At 32.7% G+C, this 15,805-nt stretch overlaps 1 protein-coding gene across 1 annotated transcript; it reads right to left on the bottom strand.

Moving 5' to 3' along the window:
- Window positions 1–7,068: 7,068 nt before the first annotated feature.
- On the bottom strand, window positions 7,069–8,560 carry LOC124827608 (uncharacterized). The gene is made up of 3 exons (XM_047300698.2): window positions 8,151–8,560; window positions 7,920–8,062; window positions 7,069–7,471 (listed from the first exon to the last, which is right to left on the bottom strand). Exons 1-3 carry the CDS (start codon window positions 8,413–8,415, stop codon window positions 7,361–7,363), a joined length of 519 nt encoding a protein of 172 aa, XP_047156654.1. The 5' UTR covers window positions 8,416–8,560; the 3' UTR covers window positions 7,069–7,360.
- Window positions 8,561–15,805: the final 7,245 nt, after the last annotated feature.

Here is a 15,805-nt window from a genome sequence, read left to right as displayed (position 1 = left end):
TATTGAGGCCGACCACTAGAAGTAACCGAATATTATTTAACTTAGACCGAACACCAATACAAACCGAGTACTAACGTAATACCGAGAACTACTAAGAAACCAAGTGCTAGTACAAGATCGAGCACTACTTAAGAGACCGGTCACTCAACATGACTGAACGGTCATTAACAAGAAAATCCCATAAGAAACCGAACACAGTTAATACTGACTCAGTACAAACTGAAGACTAAATATAAGATCGAGAACTTAGACTAGACTGAGTACTAGTGTAAGACCGTTCGGTCATTAACTAAAACTCCATAGAAGCATAACCCAGTTAAGATCGATCATAAGAGAAAGGCCGAACAGTCAACAAGTGACACTCAGCGAACTGCAAAATTCTGCAAACTACTGCAGAATTATGGCCAACACCAATCTTTACCAATTTCCTTCATTCTTCCCAACTTCTAATCCTCCCAACTTATATTATACAGACCTATACACTTCTCTAAGAACATATAAACATTCCTCACATTATTTAGAGAGTTTAATCTCATATTTGAGAGTCAATTATGTAGAATCATGAACTCAATGACCAAGAATCAAATTTCTTACTTTTGGTACAATTTTGAGTGGCTTAAGGATTCAAATAAATCTTAAACAACTCACCTAAATTCCTCATACAGACCAAACTCACACCGAACACAAATTCTCCATTTTTACTACCACACTTCCTCCCAATATCAGTCGGCCACTAAACCAGAATTATGCAGAATCACAATCAACATGAATACAACATTTAATAGTCTTCAACAACAATACCGAACACACAATCATTCAGTTTCACACACATGCAGCACCATCAAACAACATTTTCATACATCATAACCAAGAAACTAAATTAAATAGCTACCCTTACCTCTTTGACCGAACTGGACAACTCAAGAACTTCAAAAATTTGCTCTCAACACCATAAAATCCTAAGAACCTATAACTCACAGATTTGTGAGAATGAACCAACCAAAAGACCAAAAATGAAGTCAGGAGGGAGGAAGAAGACCGATGAACACATGCAAACATAAACATGGCTTGCATGTGTCTCAGAGTTTCAAAAATTCACAAGAACTCAAAAAAACAAGACTTACCAGCTCTAAACAAGAATCTGATCGGTAGGAATGGAAGCTCTTGACACCAAGATTGCTTAGGCACAATCTGATTGTAGAATAGATGAAATGAGATGGAAGAAATCTAGAGAGAAGGAGGAGAAAGAAGAGAGTAGAAGTTTTGGAGAGATAGTTGTATCAGAGAAATGGAACGAAGCTTTTTAAAATTTCATTTATATATCAAACTTATTTTAATAATAAACACTTGGTCCCATTCTCTTACTAAACCTGGCTGCTCCAACTGCTTGGCTCTCACAATACATGAGTTAAAAGTTAAAGCTTTACAAAAAAGAATAAATTCATAATAATTAAAGTGTATTTAAAATTATTAATTAAAAGAACTAATAGTAACAATTATAATTAACGTTACATTCTTGTTAAATATGTATTTGATTTTATCATATTTTAAATAATTAATTTTATAATCACAAGTTATAGATATCATTTTCTAGAAGAAAAGTTAAATCATATTTTTCATAGTCTTATTTTTTAATGTTTAAATATATTCTAAATTTCTATAACTATGATATTGTTTATTCTTAATTCTTGCAAATTTCTTTATTAGTTTTAGATTATTGAAATTCTTTTAACAATTGTTTTTAGTTTTACCTTAAACTAGAGTTATTTTAAGGTTGAGAAAAAAATATTGATTAAGAAAATAAAGATAATGAATGTAAGGATTTAGAAATATTAAATATAGAAATACATAATATATGAAATCGACATAGAGTAGACGTCGTAGACGAGATAGAATGAACCGTATGTATAGATGAGATAGAGTAGATAATAGGAGTAGAATTAAGTTATTTTAGCGTTAAAAAACTTCAGCTATAAAAAGAATATGAAGTAATCAAATTTTGATTGTAATATCACATTCTTTATAAATATTATTTGGTTGTAAAAGGATTTCTACAAAATAATTTTTAAAATTTTTCGGTTCAGATTAGGTTATCTTAAATATTTTTAGTTAACTTTCTTCTACTTTCTTGATGTCTAAGTTCCAAACCGTATGGACAGATACATATCAAAGATACTTCAACGTTGAAGTCAATAATATAATTGATTGGGAGTCACAATAAAATCTCAATTCGTAATAAATGCAATTATCTATCTTCCTACATTTTACTTGTATTTATAAGTTTTGATATAAGCTTATGATTAACGAACTTTTAATTATAGTTCGTTGCCTAAGAAACAATGTTTTTTAATAATCTGGATTGAATAATGCTTAAAGATATTTATATTTGGACTATTTGGCCCTATTCATGATCTTGTATGGTCAGTGCTTTTCCGAAACTGTACAGTCACACAGTACAAATATATTTTTCTTTTCTTTCCTTCAATTCTTTTTAAATTTACGATGAAATTGTTTGTTTATTTGAAAATCAGAAAAAATCATAGAAGTTTTTGTGTATAGATAATCATTTTAACTAATCCAAATTTTAATAAAAATAAATTCATTTTCTATTTTTATTTTCTTGAGTCATTTCAAAAGCATGCTGGTATGTAAATTTGTTTGCTTGTACTTTTTTTTGAATTCAAGTTTTTACAAAGACTTTCATCCGCAGCTCAGCTACACTTTCATCAAAGCTTCTAGAGATCCACACCACAAAACACCTAATTTGACCAAGCCAGTGTATCTACAAAGAAGACAACTTCAAATAAAACACAAGGGTATAAGTGGAATTAAAAAAACTGATTGGGTGCAATGTAGAAAGTAATTGTCCATAAGAAATCATCGATCTGTTTGAATGGTGACGCAGTTAAGACAATTTTTTCCTCCACCTCCATAGTTTCAATTTGTACTCTTATAAATTTTTATAATGTAAATTTTGTATTCTAGAATGTGTAATTTGAAACGTATTTTTTATTTTATATGATGTGGAATATATTTGTATTTATACAATCTCAAATGTATTTTTTATTTTGTATTTTAAAACATCCACTCTAAAATATAAAATTGTATATTCCAAGTTGTATATAGAAATATTTTTGGATGCAGATTGAAATTATGGAGTTGTAAGAAGAAATGATACGCGTTTAGTTTCACCTTTCCATGCTTTTGGTAAAATAAGTCCTTCTACTAAAGTTTAGCTTTTACTTCATGCACTCTCACAATTTCTTTGCACACTCTTTCAAATTTTCAAAATGATTATTTCTTCCTTTGTAAAAGAATTTTTCAGATTACCTGTTCCAAAAATTTTTGGCACACGCACGCTTTCTGCAATTTCCAGAATGTGTGAAATCTAATATGGAATAAGCTTTCTATAATAGGATTTTTGAAACAAATTTTCCGAAACATATAACGCCTTGCAAAATGATTTTTTCAAACCACATGAAATGCATTTTTAAAAGAGCTTTTTGAAACCTTTTTTATTATTTTCATTCTCCCTCTCGTTTTTGAAATGCATTTTTAAAAGAGCTTTTTGAAACTTCTTTTTTTCATTCTCTCTCTCTTTTTTCTTTATGGCGTTCTTCCTCTCTTCTTAATTTAATTTTTATGTTAATATGGGGATGCTGTGAGTAATTGTGGGGTATAGGAAGCAATACCACTTAAGTTTTCATCTAGGACCAAATAAATAAGTACTGTTTTCGACTATGATAATCCATGTTACACTTTATCTTAGCCCAAACGATTGAACCCTAAAATTAGTAATTGTACTCTGAGCCATTTTTTGAAAAGGGTGTTGTATTATGAATTTGGATATTTTCTTTCTTTATTATAATAACAGAAATTCTGATAAATTGATTTTTAAGTGTTTATTACGTATTTTATGTAAAGTAAATGATTAAAATAAAAACTAACTACCTATTATCCTACTAAATTACGTATTTGTCAATATTTTTTATTTTTCTATTTTAAATGTAAGATTTAATAATAAATACAATAAAAAAATTTAACTAAACAGAGTTCTCCTATTTCGTTGTGAATCCAAGTTAGGTAAATTACATGATAATTTAGACGACGCTAAATTTGACCAAAAAAATTGACAGAGTAAAAACACAGTTCAATGTAAATTGAACAAGAATGTTTAGGTTTAGTTAACTAAATTTTACTCAGTAACTGAATTCACGTTCTGTTTTATTTTATTTTTTATAATACGTGTGTTGGTGTTGATGGTATAATTGTATTCGTGTTTTCTGTGATTTAAATTTAAATTTTAATTAGTTTTCGTCAAACATTATGTTGATATTTGAAAACATTTTTTTTAATTTAGTTAAAAATAAAATTCACCAAAATTTCAGTTACCTTTAAAGCTATGATAATTTTTTTTTCAACCTAAGTTTAACTTTGGTAACCATAATCCAAACACATATTTTTAACTCTTTATGATTATCTCGTTGTTTTCAATGTTCGGTAATAGTTTATCCTGCTGTAAAGGAACACGTAACAGACAAAATGTTCTCAGGACTGTCTGGGATGCATAAATAAGCTTTTAAGCAAAGTAATTTTAAAAATTACAAAAAACATATATGCTAGTATTTTATTTGGTTATAATAATAAAAAGATTTTATTTGAAAAGATAATTAAATTACAGCTTTTTCTTTCCAAAAACTCCTCAAAGTAAAGTTTTCATGATAATAGAATATTCGTAAACAAACATAAAAAATGTAGAAGTGTTTTTCCATGTGAAAAAACTGAATCAAGCAACCTATTAATTGATATTTGTATCTTTTATTCTTTTTTTATTGTTAATGATAACCTTATACAGTCCTAAAACTTGAAGTTTGGACATGAAAAGAGCTGTTGGTTGCATTATAATAACTCATCTTATCATCAATCAATAGCAGAGAAGGAGAAATTTACTGTTTCTGTTGTTCAACAGTTATTTGTTCATGTACTTCAGTTTTGATACAGGTGTTATTCACTAAAAGAAAGTAATTGTACTTCTCATAGTTTAAGTACTAGAACAAGGGCTATGCTAGCAAGAAGTGTTTATGCAGTTAGTGAAGTTCATTGATTGCATATAAGCAGTAAAATCTGCTTTTGACTAGTTTCCCTGTGAACTTTCTTGGAGAGCAGTGATTGCTGTCTTTTATAGAACAAGTCTCCTGTAATCTGATCTCCAACATCTTTCTTGAAAGAACAAAAGTCAATTATCATATGCTACTAGTCTGTGTTATCTTGTCAAGCATTGTGTTTTGAAAAAGAAAGCTGATCAGAAGTCAAGGGTTGTGTTAATCACTTGTTGTTTCTTCTAAATCATAATATTCATAAACTTGATCTTCAGTTTGGAACCGTCGAAGAAAGAGGGAAATGGGGACATAGAATTCAGTCACTATAGTTATCAAGAGCAATCCTAAATTGAATTTGAAAGATCTGCCTTTAATTCACTGATAATACCCTTATTGATTACCATGCCCACATTAAGGACATTCTCATTTCATAATTCTGTGGCCAATATTGGTACATCTAAAGGAATTTCTTCATTAATGTTTGTGGCCAACATTCCTTTCCTATAAGAAATGGTATAACATTAATAAGAATATCACAATTGTTTACTGATGAGTCACAATACAGGCCCCATTTGCATGTGCCTTTATTTTATATGGCCCTTTTCTTTTGCCTTTCAGAGTAATTGAGAATTTATTGCAGATTTGATCTGTGGTCCTTGGTAGACAGTATGTTATAATTACTTAATTTTCCTTAATGATTGCAAAAGAAAAATCCCAAGGTAGGTTTACCTGGTTGTCTATTTTTGGTCTCAATCAATAGAGATAGACTGTCTGATTTGGGTCTAATCATGACACATGAAGTGATATGCAATTCTTTGGATGGTTGAAATGATATAAACAGTAGGCGTTTTGATTATTAGAAATTCTGGCCTATGGGAATTTAGTAAATGAGTTATATGGCCTTATTTAAAGGGATAAATATCACAAGAACAGTAGGTACATTATAAATGAATATTACTGTGGTAATAACTGTTACTGTTATCATGAATATCACAGGATTTCATACTGCATGTTGGTTTCTTTGTTGGTTCTTGACATAGCAGTAACTGGCTGCTTCATATATGCAGTTATGGACCCATCCTAACTTGATGGATAGATTTTTGGCTTCTTCCCTACATGCTATTGTACTAATAGCGTAAGGGTCAAGACTCACCCATTAAAATATCAACTAATAATTCATTATAATTAATTTGAATTGAAACTATATTAGAGACTTTTTTTGACTGAGTTGTTGATTAGAAGATTGCTTGTTTCAAGTTCCTATTGCATAAACAATAAAAGGGTGGTGGTTTTGTGGCTTCATGCTGTTATATTTTGCACACATAGTGAAAAAGTAACACTCTTGTATCTGTGATTGAGTTCTTTTAACAAAACGGAAAATCTGAGCCAAACCATGATCAGAATTCCGAGGTTCATAACACCTCAGATAGAGCAAACCTTTCATTAAATTCAGATGTCTGTAATGATCTGTTATTGTGTTTATTTACTTCTGCAGTGAAGAATTTTCATTTACTTTTCAATTAGAAAGCCGGACCTGATATCAATGGTACAATTATTGACCCAAACAAAAAATTACTAGAAAGTCAGCATAAATTTTGGAAAACCTCTTATCTGACAATGTTTTGACGTGCTATCTGTCCTTTGATACTTGAGCCTAGAAACAAATAATGCAATATTTAAACTCCAATTTGAACTCTGAGCTATTATTTTAACCGCTCTTAATTGGAAAACAGACATTGCGTGAGGTTCTGCTTGAGGATTGTGGAGATTCTGGCACATTATTGGTGAAACCTTTCATGAATATGTTGGTCACCAAGAGCGTCATAAAAACTTGAATGTCGGAAGTTTGGAACTCAACTGATATAATTTTCGCCTCATGTTTTCTTTTTCTTGTTATAAATAAGATCCCTTCAAGTTGTGAGTAAGAATGCCTTATTTGCTAAACATATAATTACTAAAAAGGAAGATGTGGATGTTGTAACTATATCAATCAGAAAACTCACTTGTAAAAAATTTTTACATTCATTACTCCTCTATTCTTTTTCTTTTTGTTGGTGGTGCTATACAAACATGTTACCACAGGAGCATGGTTTTGCAGTTGAGGTTATGATTGGCGTTGAAAGAGAAATCTTGGTTGAAACTTCTGATGAATTTCCATGCCCATGTAAGAATCAACTAGAAGGAACTTCCGACATTCTAGTGGCTATCATATAATACTCTACGAGCCACTATACATGTCACAACTTTGCAGTTTGCACCAATCAACTTGCTGATTCCGAAATACTCTGCAACGAAGGGCGCCAGGATTTTGACCTCACTACAGCAGGATTTGCTGAAGCCACCCTAGGCCTTTGTCTCTCTGCCCTCGTTCCCTGGAATTCATTAGACTGTTTAGCATCGATACAAATCAATGATGCGTCCAAAATTGGAGATAAAAGTCGTGTCTGCAGCTTAATTTCTAGTAAAATTATGTCTGTCAAATTACTGGATTATATTTCATTTTGCTTTGAGCATTCATTCCCTTCGTTTCAAAAGAAACACAAGGGCTAGAGTTTCACACTTTCAAAGAGTTATAACATCCAAGCCATGTTTTGTTAAGGATTGCATGACTAACGGTATAAATACATACATATTTTATTATAGATAACAGTAGAGAGATTCGGCATCTATAGAACGTGTGCCATGTGGATAGATAGATCAAAGTCTCGAGTGGATTCACTATTGGGGTGGACTAAAGAAAGAACCTACTAGAATATTATTCATGGAATAATACTTAACTTAAAGGGAAAAGTAGAAAAGCAGTGTTGACATGAGACATACCTGGTGTGCAGACTCCCCTCCTGTATGTGGCTCACTGGCTGAACTCTGCTTCTCCGGTTGTGCTGTGTGTGGCTTATCAACAGTCTCAGCCTGTGGCTTCCTTGTCTTTGCATGCTTCTTTGCTTTCAAAACCTTCATAACCTCTAAAACCAGAAACAGAAACACAGTCAGAGACCCTTCCAAAACACACAAAAAGTAGAATCATGAAAAAGATCTGACAGCATGATATACCTTGAGTGGTGATGAGCCTGTAGGCATGGCCAAGGTTGAGAGTTTCGTTAGGCCGGAGGAGCTTAACTCGGGTGAAACGTACCGTTTTGTGGTCTTGATTCTGGTCCTGTGGTGGCACAGGCAATGGTATTATCAAAGACACATAGTGACCTGGGTTGGTCCTCATAACCTCACTTGCAGAGACTGGCCAATACAACCTCTCTATCTTCCCACAAGGGTGTTGGATCACAAGCACTGCGGCATCCACAGCTTGGCAATTCCCCATGTGTGAATGGATGAATGAAGAAGAAAATGGTAAAGATAAGGGAGAATGAATGAATGAACGAATGAAGAGAAGGAAGGAAGTGAAGTAAGCAAAGGTCTTTATCTATACAGCTCCTTCTAGCACCCCACAAATATAGTAAAAACAGGTTCTAAGAAACTCTTGGCTCTTTAACCAGCCTCGTCCCATTTAACATTATATTATTAATAATAATAATATTATATTAATGTGATAGGGTGGTCAATTTAAGGCAAAGATATTTGGCCTTAAATTGCATAGGGGGGCATGACAAAAATATTGTGAAGGTTTTCGTTAATAATTGTGAATCTAGTAAGATAATGTTTGGACATAGTGGTTAATTATTTTAATATTGTGCAACCACTGATTGGCACCGGCACTGGCCTCTAGAAATGCTGCAAATGCCACGTGGAGAGATGAGAAGACGAAGAAAATTGGACGGATATGTTCGGCGATGTCGACGCGGTCAAGGATTAGATTTAAAGTAAGACAAATGCCTCTTACGTATTATCTATATGCTACTACTACTATATAACCAAAAATCAGAAAATACTAATAATAATAATTATTCTAACAATAAAATAAAAATATTGGGCACTCAAAGCGTGCGTTTGAACAAGATTCTTTTGAGTGGACGTTGGATAAAGGACACAGCACCATCTTATCCGGGTTTCAGAAACTCGCGTACCTTGTTTGTTTGGTTTCTATAAAATGTGTGTGAAGGTAGAAACTTCTAGGAATTAACATGCCAAATTTTCACTAATACTAAACGGATATTGCTTCTCAGTCCAATGCCGAGTGTAGCTTCAAAGTGACCTATAATAATTGATGATATTGGTTTATTGATGAATGTATAAAAACTATGAGTGTGTTCGAGCGAACTTTGCTTTTTGAAAGTGGGTTGGACCAAATCATTGTAAGCCATTTTGGTAATTTTTCTAAGTTTCAGTTTGAGATAAATAATTCTTTTCAGACGGCTGCAAGAGTCTTTGATCTTCAATGTGGAGAAACTTTAATTCAGGATTTGAAACGTGACTCGCCCAAACTATTTTATGAACCATAAATGATAGATTTGAGTATCCTCTTTGATCCATGGAGCAAATTTTGTGCGTATCTTGAGTACTTTGACAAGAAGGCACCAAAGATGCTTTACAATCATAATTTCTCTCCATGATCCCAGCGACAAGGCGATGAATACTCGTTAATTTTGAAATTACCAGAATTCATATTTGCTTCTTACTTTTATCACTGCACATTAACCTTGCTTGGCCAACTCAAGCAAGCAAGTAACTATGACCTATGGGACCACCCCTAGGAAGGGCCTCCATAGGTTGTGTTGTCTGGTTCTGTGTATGTATGGGGAAAAAGTGTTGACATAATATAATTAATTTGTATGTTTTGCTCAATAAATTGTCCATATATCTTGGGATGAACAATGCCTTGTTGAGTTAAGACAAGAGTGGTAATATTGGTGTAGATCCTTGACTCTTGTGAATCTGATATTACTTAAACTATGATTGCCCCAAGGTTTGAAATTTTCTTCTTCTGATTCACATGTGTAAACATCTCTGCATAATGTCAGTGTATGTAAGCCATGTGAGGTGCTGGGTGATTTTGGCCGAAATATTAAATGAGGAAAGGACTGTTTCTTGTTCAAACATGACTCTTGTAGGGGACTACACCTTTGCTATTATATAGTAAGAGTGGCAGCCATCGTTATTTGTTAATATTCTAATGTTAGGACATGTTTTAAATACAGTAGTTGATGGAATTCAATCTCAATAATGGTTCATATTTGCAACTTGTGGGGGTACCATATTCAGGTTTTGTATGGCTTGTACCGTGGCTTTTCAACATTCTCTCTTTTATTTAAAACTTCCCACCAAACGTTGGACCTCTGAAAGCCTCTTATTTGTGGGGACTATTATTCGTTCTTTTGTTGCTGTGAAGGACATAAGCCAAGAGTTGCTTTCTCCACATTCTTCCCCCCATGATAAAAACAAAACCAACCATCCAAAAAGCACTTACTAATCAATTTATTATCTACGAGAAAAGTTCACTGAATCAAAATATCTGAGACCCCCATGAAATTGGTGACTCAGAGGGAGGAACTTAGGGGCAAAAGCATATGCCACCATGTTGTTTAGGGACAGTCAAGTACCCAACAATGTGCAGGGTTTTTACAGTGCTTTGTCTGATACAAGTTCAGTATATTCTCATAAAGAAAATCTGCATGTGTCGTTGGGGAAACATTATAAAGTTTGTGAAATGAAATCTGATATATATATATATATATATATATTATATCGGTTTGTTGTCTCCAAATCATGTTTGGCTTTCCTTTCTACTCTCTAAATCTTTTCTTGATTCCAAAAAATCAAGGTGCAAGATACTGTCCTCTGTACAAGGCTTCCTAAACATTGTTCACATTGGTCTCACCATATCTGTTTCACACATTTCATCTGCTAACTGTTTGTTATTTTATTCACAAAAATAAAATTGCATGTGGTTAGGCCATTAGTGTTTTGCCTTAACCAACCATTTATATCAAAAGGGTATGTGCTTCAAGGCATTAAAATGAGACTCCATTGTCCTTAAAACTTAAGATTTTCTGAAACGTGACATTGTTATGTTGTTCCTCGTAAAAAAGATCCAAATCCTTGGTGAAAAGACTTGATGAAGAGAATCGGTTTTAACGCCGATGGAGATTTATGTTTAAAAGGTGACCTAACTTTTAGTGAAAAAAAAAATTGAAATGTGGCAAATTTAGCTTAGAATGTGAATATTTGTATGGATTCATGCATGATTTTCTTAAATAAAGACGGAGCTAGTAGTAAATGATTCATTATCATAAAGGGGTCAAACCTTAGGTTATGAGCTCGAGAGAAAAACTTTAAAAGAAGCCTTGTAATCATGAATAGGTTCTTTATAGTTATGAACACACCCAGATGGTGGTCTTGTAGAGAGAAGGGAAAGGTTTTGGAGGGCCATATCCATTTGAATTAGCTCTTCCATAATGAATTGACCAATTCAAAGTACGGAATAATCATGCTTAACCTTAAAAGCAACCAATAACCAAAATCAAATTCTTCACTTCTAATTTTTTTCATATATTTTAATCACAATTTTATTATATATTTATGCAGAGTATGATTCCCATTTCCCTCAATTCTCAAAACAGATTGAAGCCTAACTATTCAATTTCTTAAAAAATTTCAAATATATATATATATATATATATATATATATATATATATATATATATATATATGTATATTCATTTTAAAGAAATAAAAATGAGGCAATTAAGTTTAACCCCGTCCCTCATAAAATATGGTTGTTGTACTGACAATTTTGCTATTAAAACTTTTCATATTTGTGAACTCTTTTTTCGTAAACTTTTTATAAAATTTCATATTTATAGAAATGAAAAGACTTCTCCCCAGGATTCCTGCTCTTGGATGTGATTATGATTTAATATTGCAGTGGACAATTTACCTTTTTAGATGGCTACGCAACATGCATAGGTCAAAAACTAATACCTTTAATTAGGGTAAAAGAAATGCATAAATATAACAACATTTTTAACATTTAATAATCAAATGTATTTTCTAAGTTTACTTCTTGTTTCAGAAATTATAATAATAATAAACTTAACTCATTTTTAAATATTTCCGTGAGAAACTGTAAAAAGTGGTTTACCTTTTACGATTTTTTATTAAAACAGAGAACTGAATAATCTGATTTATTATTATTAAATGATTAAAACACAAAAACGTTTTATGCATTAAAATATCTATTTTGTTCCGCTATATGATTTCTTTCTCAATATATATATTTCTAATATTTCAACTTTCATTATAGTGTTCAAAATTAATAAATTCACATTAATTGGGTTTATGTATTATTTCTTCTCTTCATACAAGTGACAGTACACCATCATTAAATGTGAAGAGACGTGTAAAGACGAAAGTAGTAGCAAACTAGAAAAGCATATTAATTCTTCTTGTAGAACTTCTCAAATGAATTCTACACCACAAACAAGAAAAAAGAAAACTGTTTTCATAAATAAGTTAAATAAATTCATAGATACTTAAATTTGTTGGAAAAGCTGACAAAATAGTATTTTCTGAGACTTGTAGAGTCATTGTCCTTAAGAACTTATCCGCGGTGTGTTGCGCAAGTCCTTCAAGATACAACAGGAACTTCTCAGAATGTTTGAAGATCTCAGAACTAGCAAGGAACTCTAAACAGAATATAAGAATAACCCAGAATATTTTTAGAAGAGAGAAAGAGCTAAAGAATGAAATTCAGAAAAGAGAAGAATGAGAAAGACTGAATTTTTTGGTGTGTTTTGGAACAGGGGAAGAGCTCTCTATTTATAGAGCTAGGGAGGAATCAATTAAATAAAAGAAATTAAAAATCATAAAGATTTTTAACGTTGGAATTAATTCACATTGAATATTTGAACGTTGACATGTTTAATAAAAATATTTTCGTTTTCTAATTAGAATTCTAACGTTGCAATACAACGTTCTAAAATCCAAAATCACAATTAATGGTTTTAACTTATGCAATAATATAATATTATAATAATCCCCCACGTATTGCAAAAGTTGAAAGAAAAGATAAAAACTTTTATTCTGGGTCTCATAGGATGTAATGCATCAGAGCTGGTATAGCAAGCTATATGAACCAGTTTTAGATTGAGATACTTAACACACAGTGTAGTTGGTATAGCAAGCTATATAAGCCAAGGACAATTGACGTGTGTTAGAGGTTTATAAATCACAATACACCCCCACAATCCTTGCTGTTATCGCTGTGTTGCGCTTACTAGGCCATGCGCGTGCCCGGTATTCATGAATGATCTAGAGATCATGCCAAGATCTCATGCAAGCGGCCCCACTTGACACTCATATAGGTGATTTCATCAAGTGTATGCTGCAAATCATACACTACCCATAAGGGATATGAAAATCATTAAGACTTTGTTTAAGACAAAATTCTATCACCGTATGGAATTTTAATGACAAAGTTTAACCTCTCAATAATGCAGTCTCTAGCACTTTCACACACACACACCATAGGAATAGACATAATTGATTAAAATCAATTTAGTGCTATCAGAACTAACAAGTGACTTGTTTTTACCCATATGAACCTTATTCATGGGATCTCCAATCACAAAGGTTGGGTTACCATCATTTGTTTGTTTGCAAGCGGCTTAAGTCCCATTCCCCTTGATGTTTCTAATATCATTTTTCTTCCCATAGGTTTTGTCAGAGGATCTGCTAGATTCCGTTCTGACTTCACATAATCAATGGAAATAGTTCCACTCTTTAGCAGCTGCTTCACCAAATTGTGTCTCAATTGAATATGTCTATTCTTTCCATTGTAATTTTTGTTTTTAGCTATAGCTATTGCCAATTGGCAATCACAATGTATTGACACAGATGTGGTTGATTTCATTCCTAGCGGAATGTTTGCTAAGATGTTTTTCAACTACTCAGCCTCACTACCAGCCATCTCAAGAGCGACAAACTCAGATTCCATTGTTGATCTTGCAATAATTGTTTGTCTGGCTGATCTTCATGTAATCGTACCACCCCCAAGTATGAATACATAACCACTAGTGGATTTTTTCTCATCTAAATCAGAGATCCAGTTAGCATCAGTGTACCTTTCTAGTACAGCGGGAAATCCACTATATTCAATGGCATAATCCATTGAACCTCTTAAGTATCTCATAAGCCTAGCAAGTGCATCCCAATGTTCCTGATTTGGACATTGAGTGTACCTACTTAGTCTACCTACTGCATAAGCAATGTCAGGTCTAGAAAAGCTCATCAAGTGCAATAAGCTCCCAATTATCTGGGCATACTGAGGCTGAGATAATGATTCTCCTCTATTTTTCATTAATTTAGAGTTAGCATCATAAGGGGTACTCACTTGTTTTAAGTCATAAAACCCAAACTTCTTAAGAAGTTTGTCAATGTATTGTTCTTGAGATAGTAATATACTATCTCCCTTCCTTATGATTCTAATACCTAAAATCACATTGGCTTCACCCATGTCTTTCATTTCAAATTTTGATCCTAGAAACAATTTAGTTGTAGCGACAATCTCATTGCATGTACCAAAGATTAACATGTCATCCACATACAAGCATATAATGACACAATCACCATTTTTGAACTTAGAGTACACACATTTATCAGCATGATTAGGTGAAAACCCATCACAAAGCAACACATTATCAAGTTTTTCATGCCATTGTTTTGGTGCTTGTTTCAACCCATATAAGGATTTTAAGAGTGTGCATATTTTATCCTCTTGACCAGGTACAACACACCGTTCAGGTTGAGTCATATAAATTTCCTCCTCTAAATCACCATTCAAAAAGGTTGTTTTAACATTCATCTGATGTATCACTAGTTTATGGATAGCTGCTAAGGCTAACAACACTCAAAAATTCAAAAGTATCAAAGTAATCTATGTTGGGTTTTTGAGTAAAACCTTTTGCTACTAATCTTGCCTTATATTTCTCTATGGATCCATCAAGGTGATACTTTTTCTTAAAGATCCACTTACAACCAATGGGTTTTGCTCCTTTAGGCAAATCTACTAAAGTCCAAGTATTGTTTTTCTGAATTGATTCAATTTCAGTTCTAATGGCCTTATCCCACTGTTTTGCATTAGGAGCACTAGTAGCTTCTATAAAGCTTATTGGATCATTATCAACAAGACAAGTATAAAAGTCATCTCCAAAGGAAGTTTCCTTTCTTAGCCTTTTGCTTCTTCTCAAATCATCATTTATGGTATTACTATTATCATTATCATCAACAGGTTGAGACATCTCACTAACCTTTAAGGGAAACACGTGTTCAAAAAATTCAGCATTTTTCGTCTCCATTATAGAATTTCTCTCAAGTATATTACTTTTAACAACTAGAAACCTATAGGCAGCACTATGTTCAGCATAACCTAAGAACATACAATCAGAGGTTTTAGATCCTATTTTCCTTTTCTTAGGATCAGGTAACATCACCTTAGCTAAGCACCCCCACACCCTTAAATATTTAAGGTTAGGTTGGTAACCTTTCCACAACTCATAAGGAGTTTTACCGGTTTCTTTATGGGGTATTCTATTTTGTAAAAAACATGCAGTAAGCAAGGCTTCTCCCCAAAGGTTATCAGGTGCACCAGAACTAACAAGCATAGCATTCATCATTTCCTTAAGGGTTCTATTTTTCGTCTCAGCTACTCCATTAGACTCAGGTGAATATGGTGGGGTCACTTCATGGATAATTCCTTCTTTAACACAATAGTCATTAAAAAGCACATACTCACCACCTCTATCTGATATAATCCT

Source organism: Vigna umbellata, chromosome 7 (genome assembly GCF_029865625.1).
Source record: "Vigna umbellata cultivar VRB3 chromosome 7, Vumbellata_1.0, whole genome shotgun sequence".
In the NCBI taxonomy this organism is placed as follows: domain Eukaryota; kingdom Viridiplantae; phylum Streptophyta; class Magnoliopsida; order Fabales; family Fabaceae; genus Vigna; species Vigna umbellata.
Note: the sequence above shows the minus strand (reverse complement) of the source record. Positions and strands in the feature narration are given on the sequence as shown.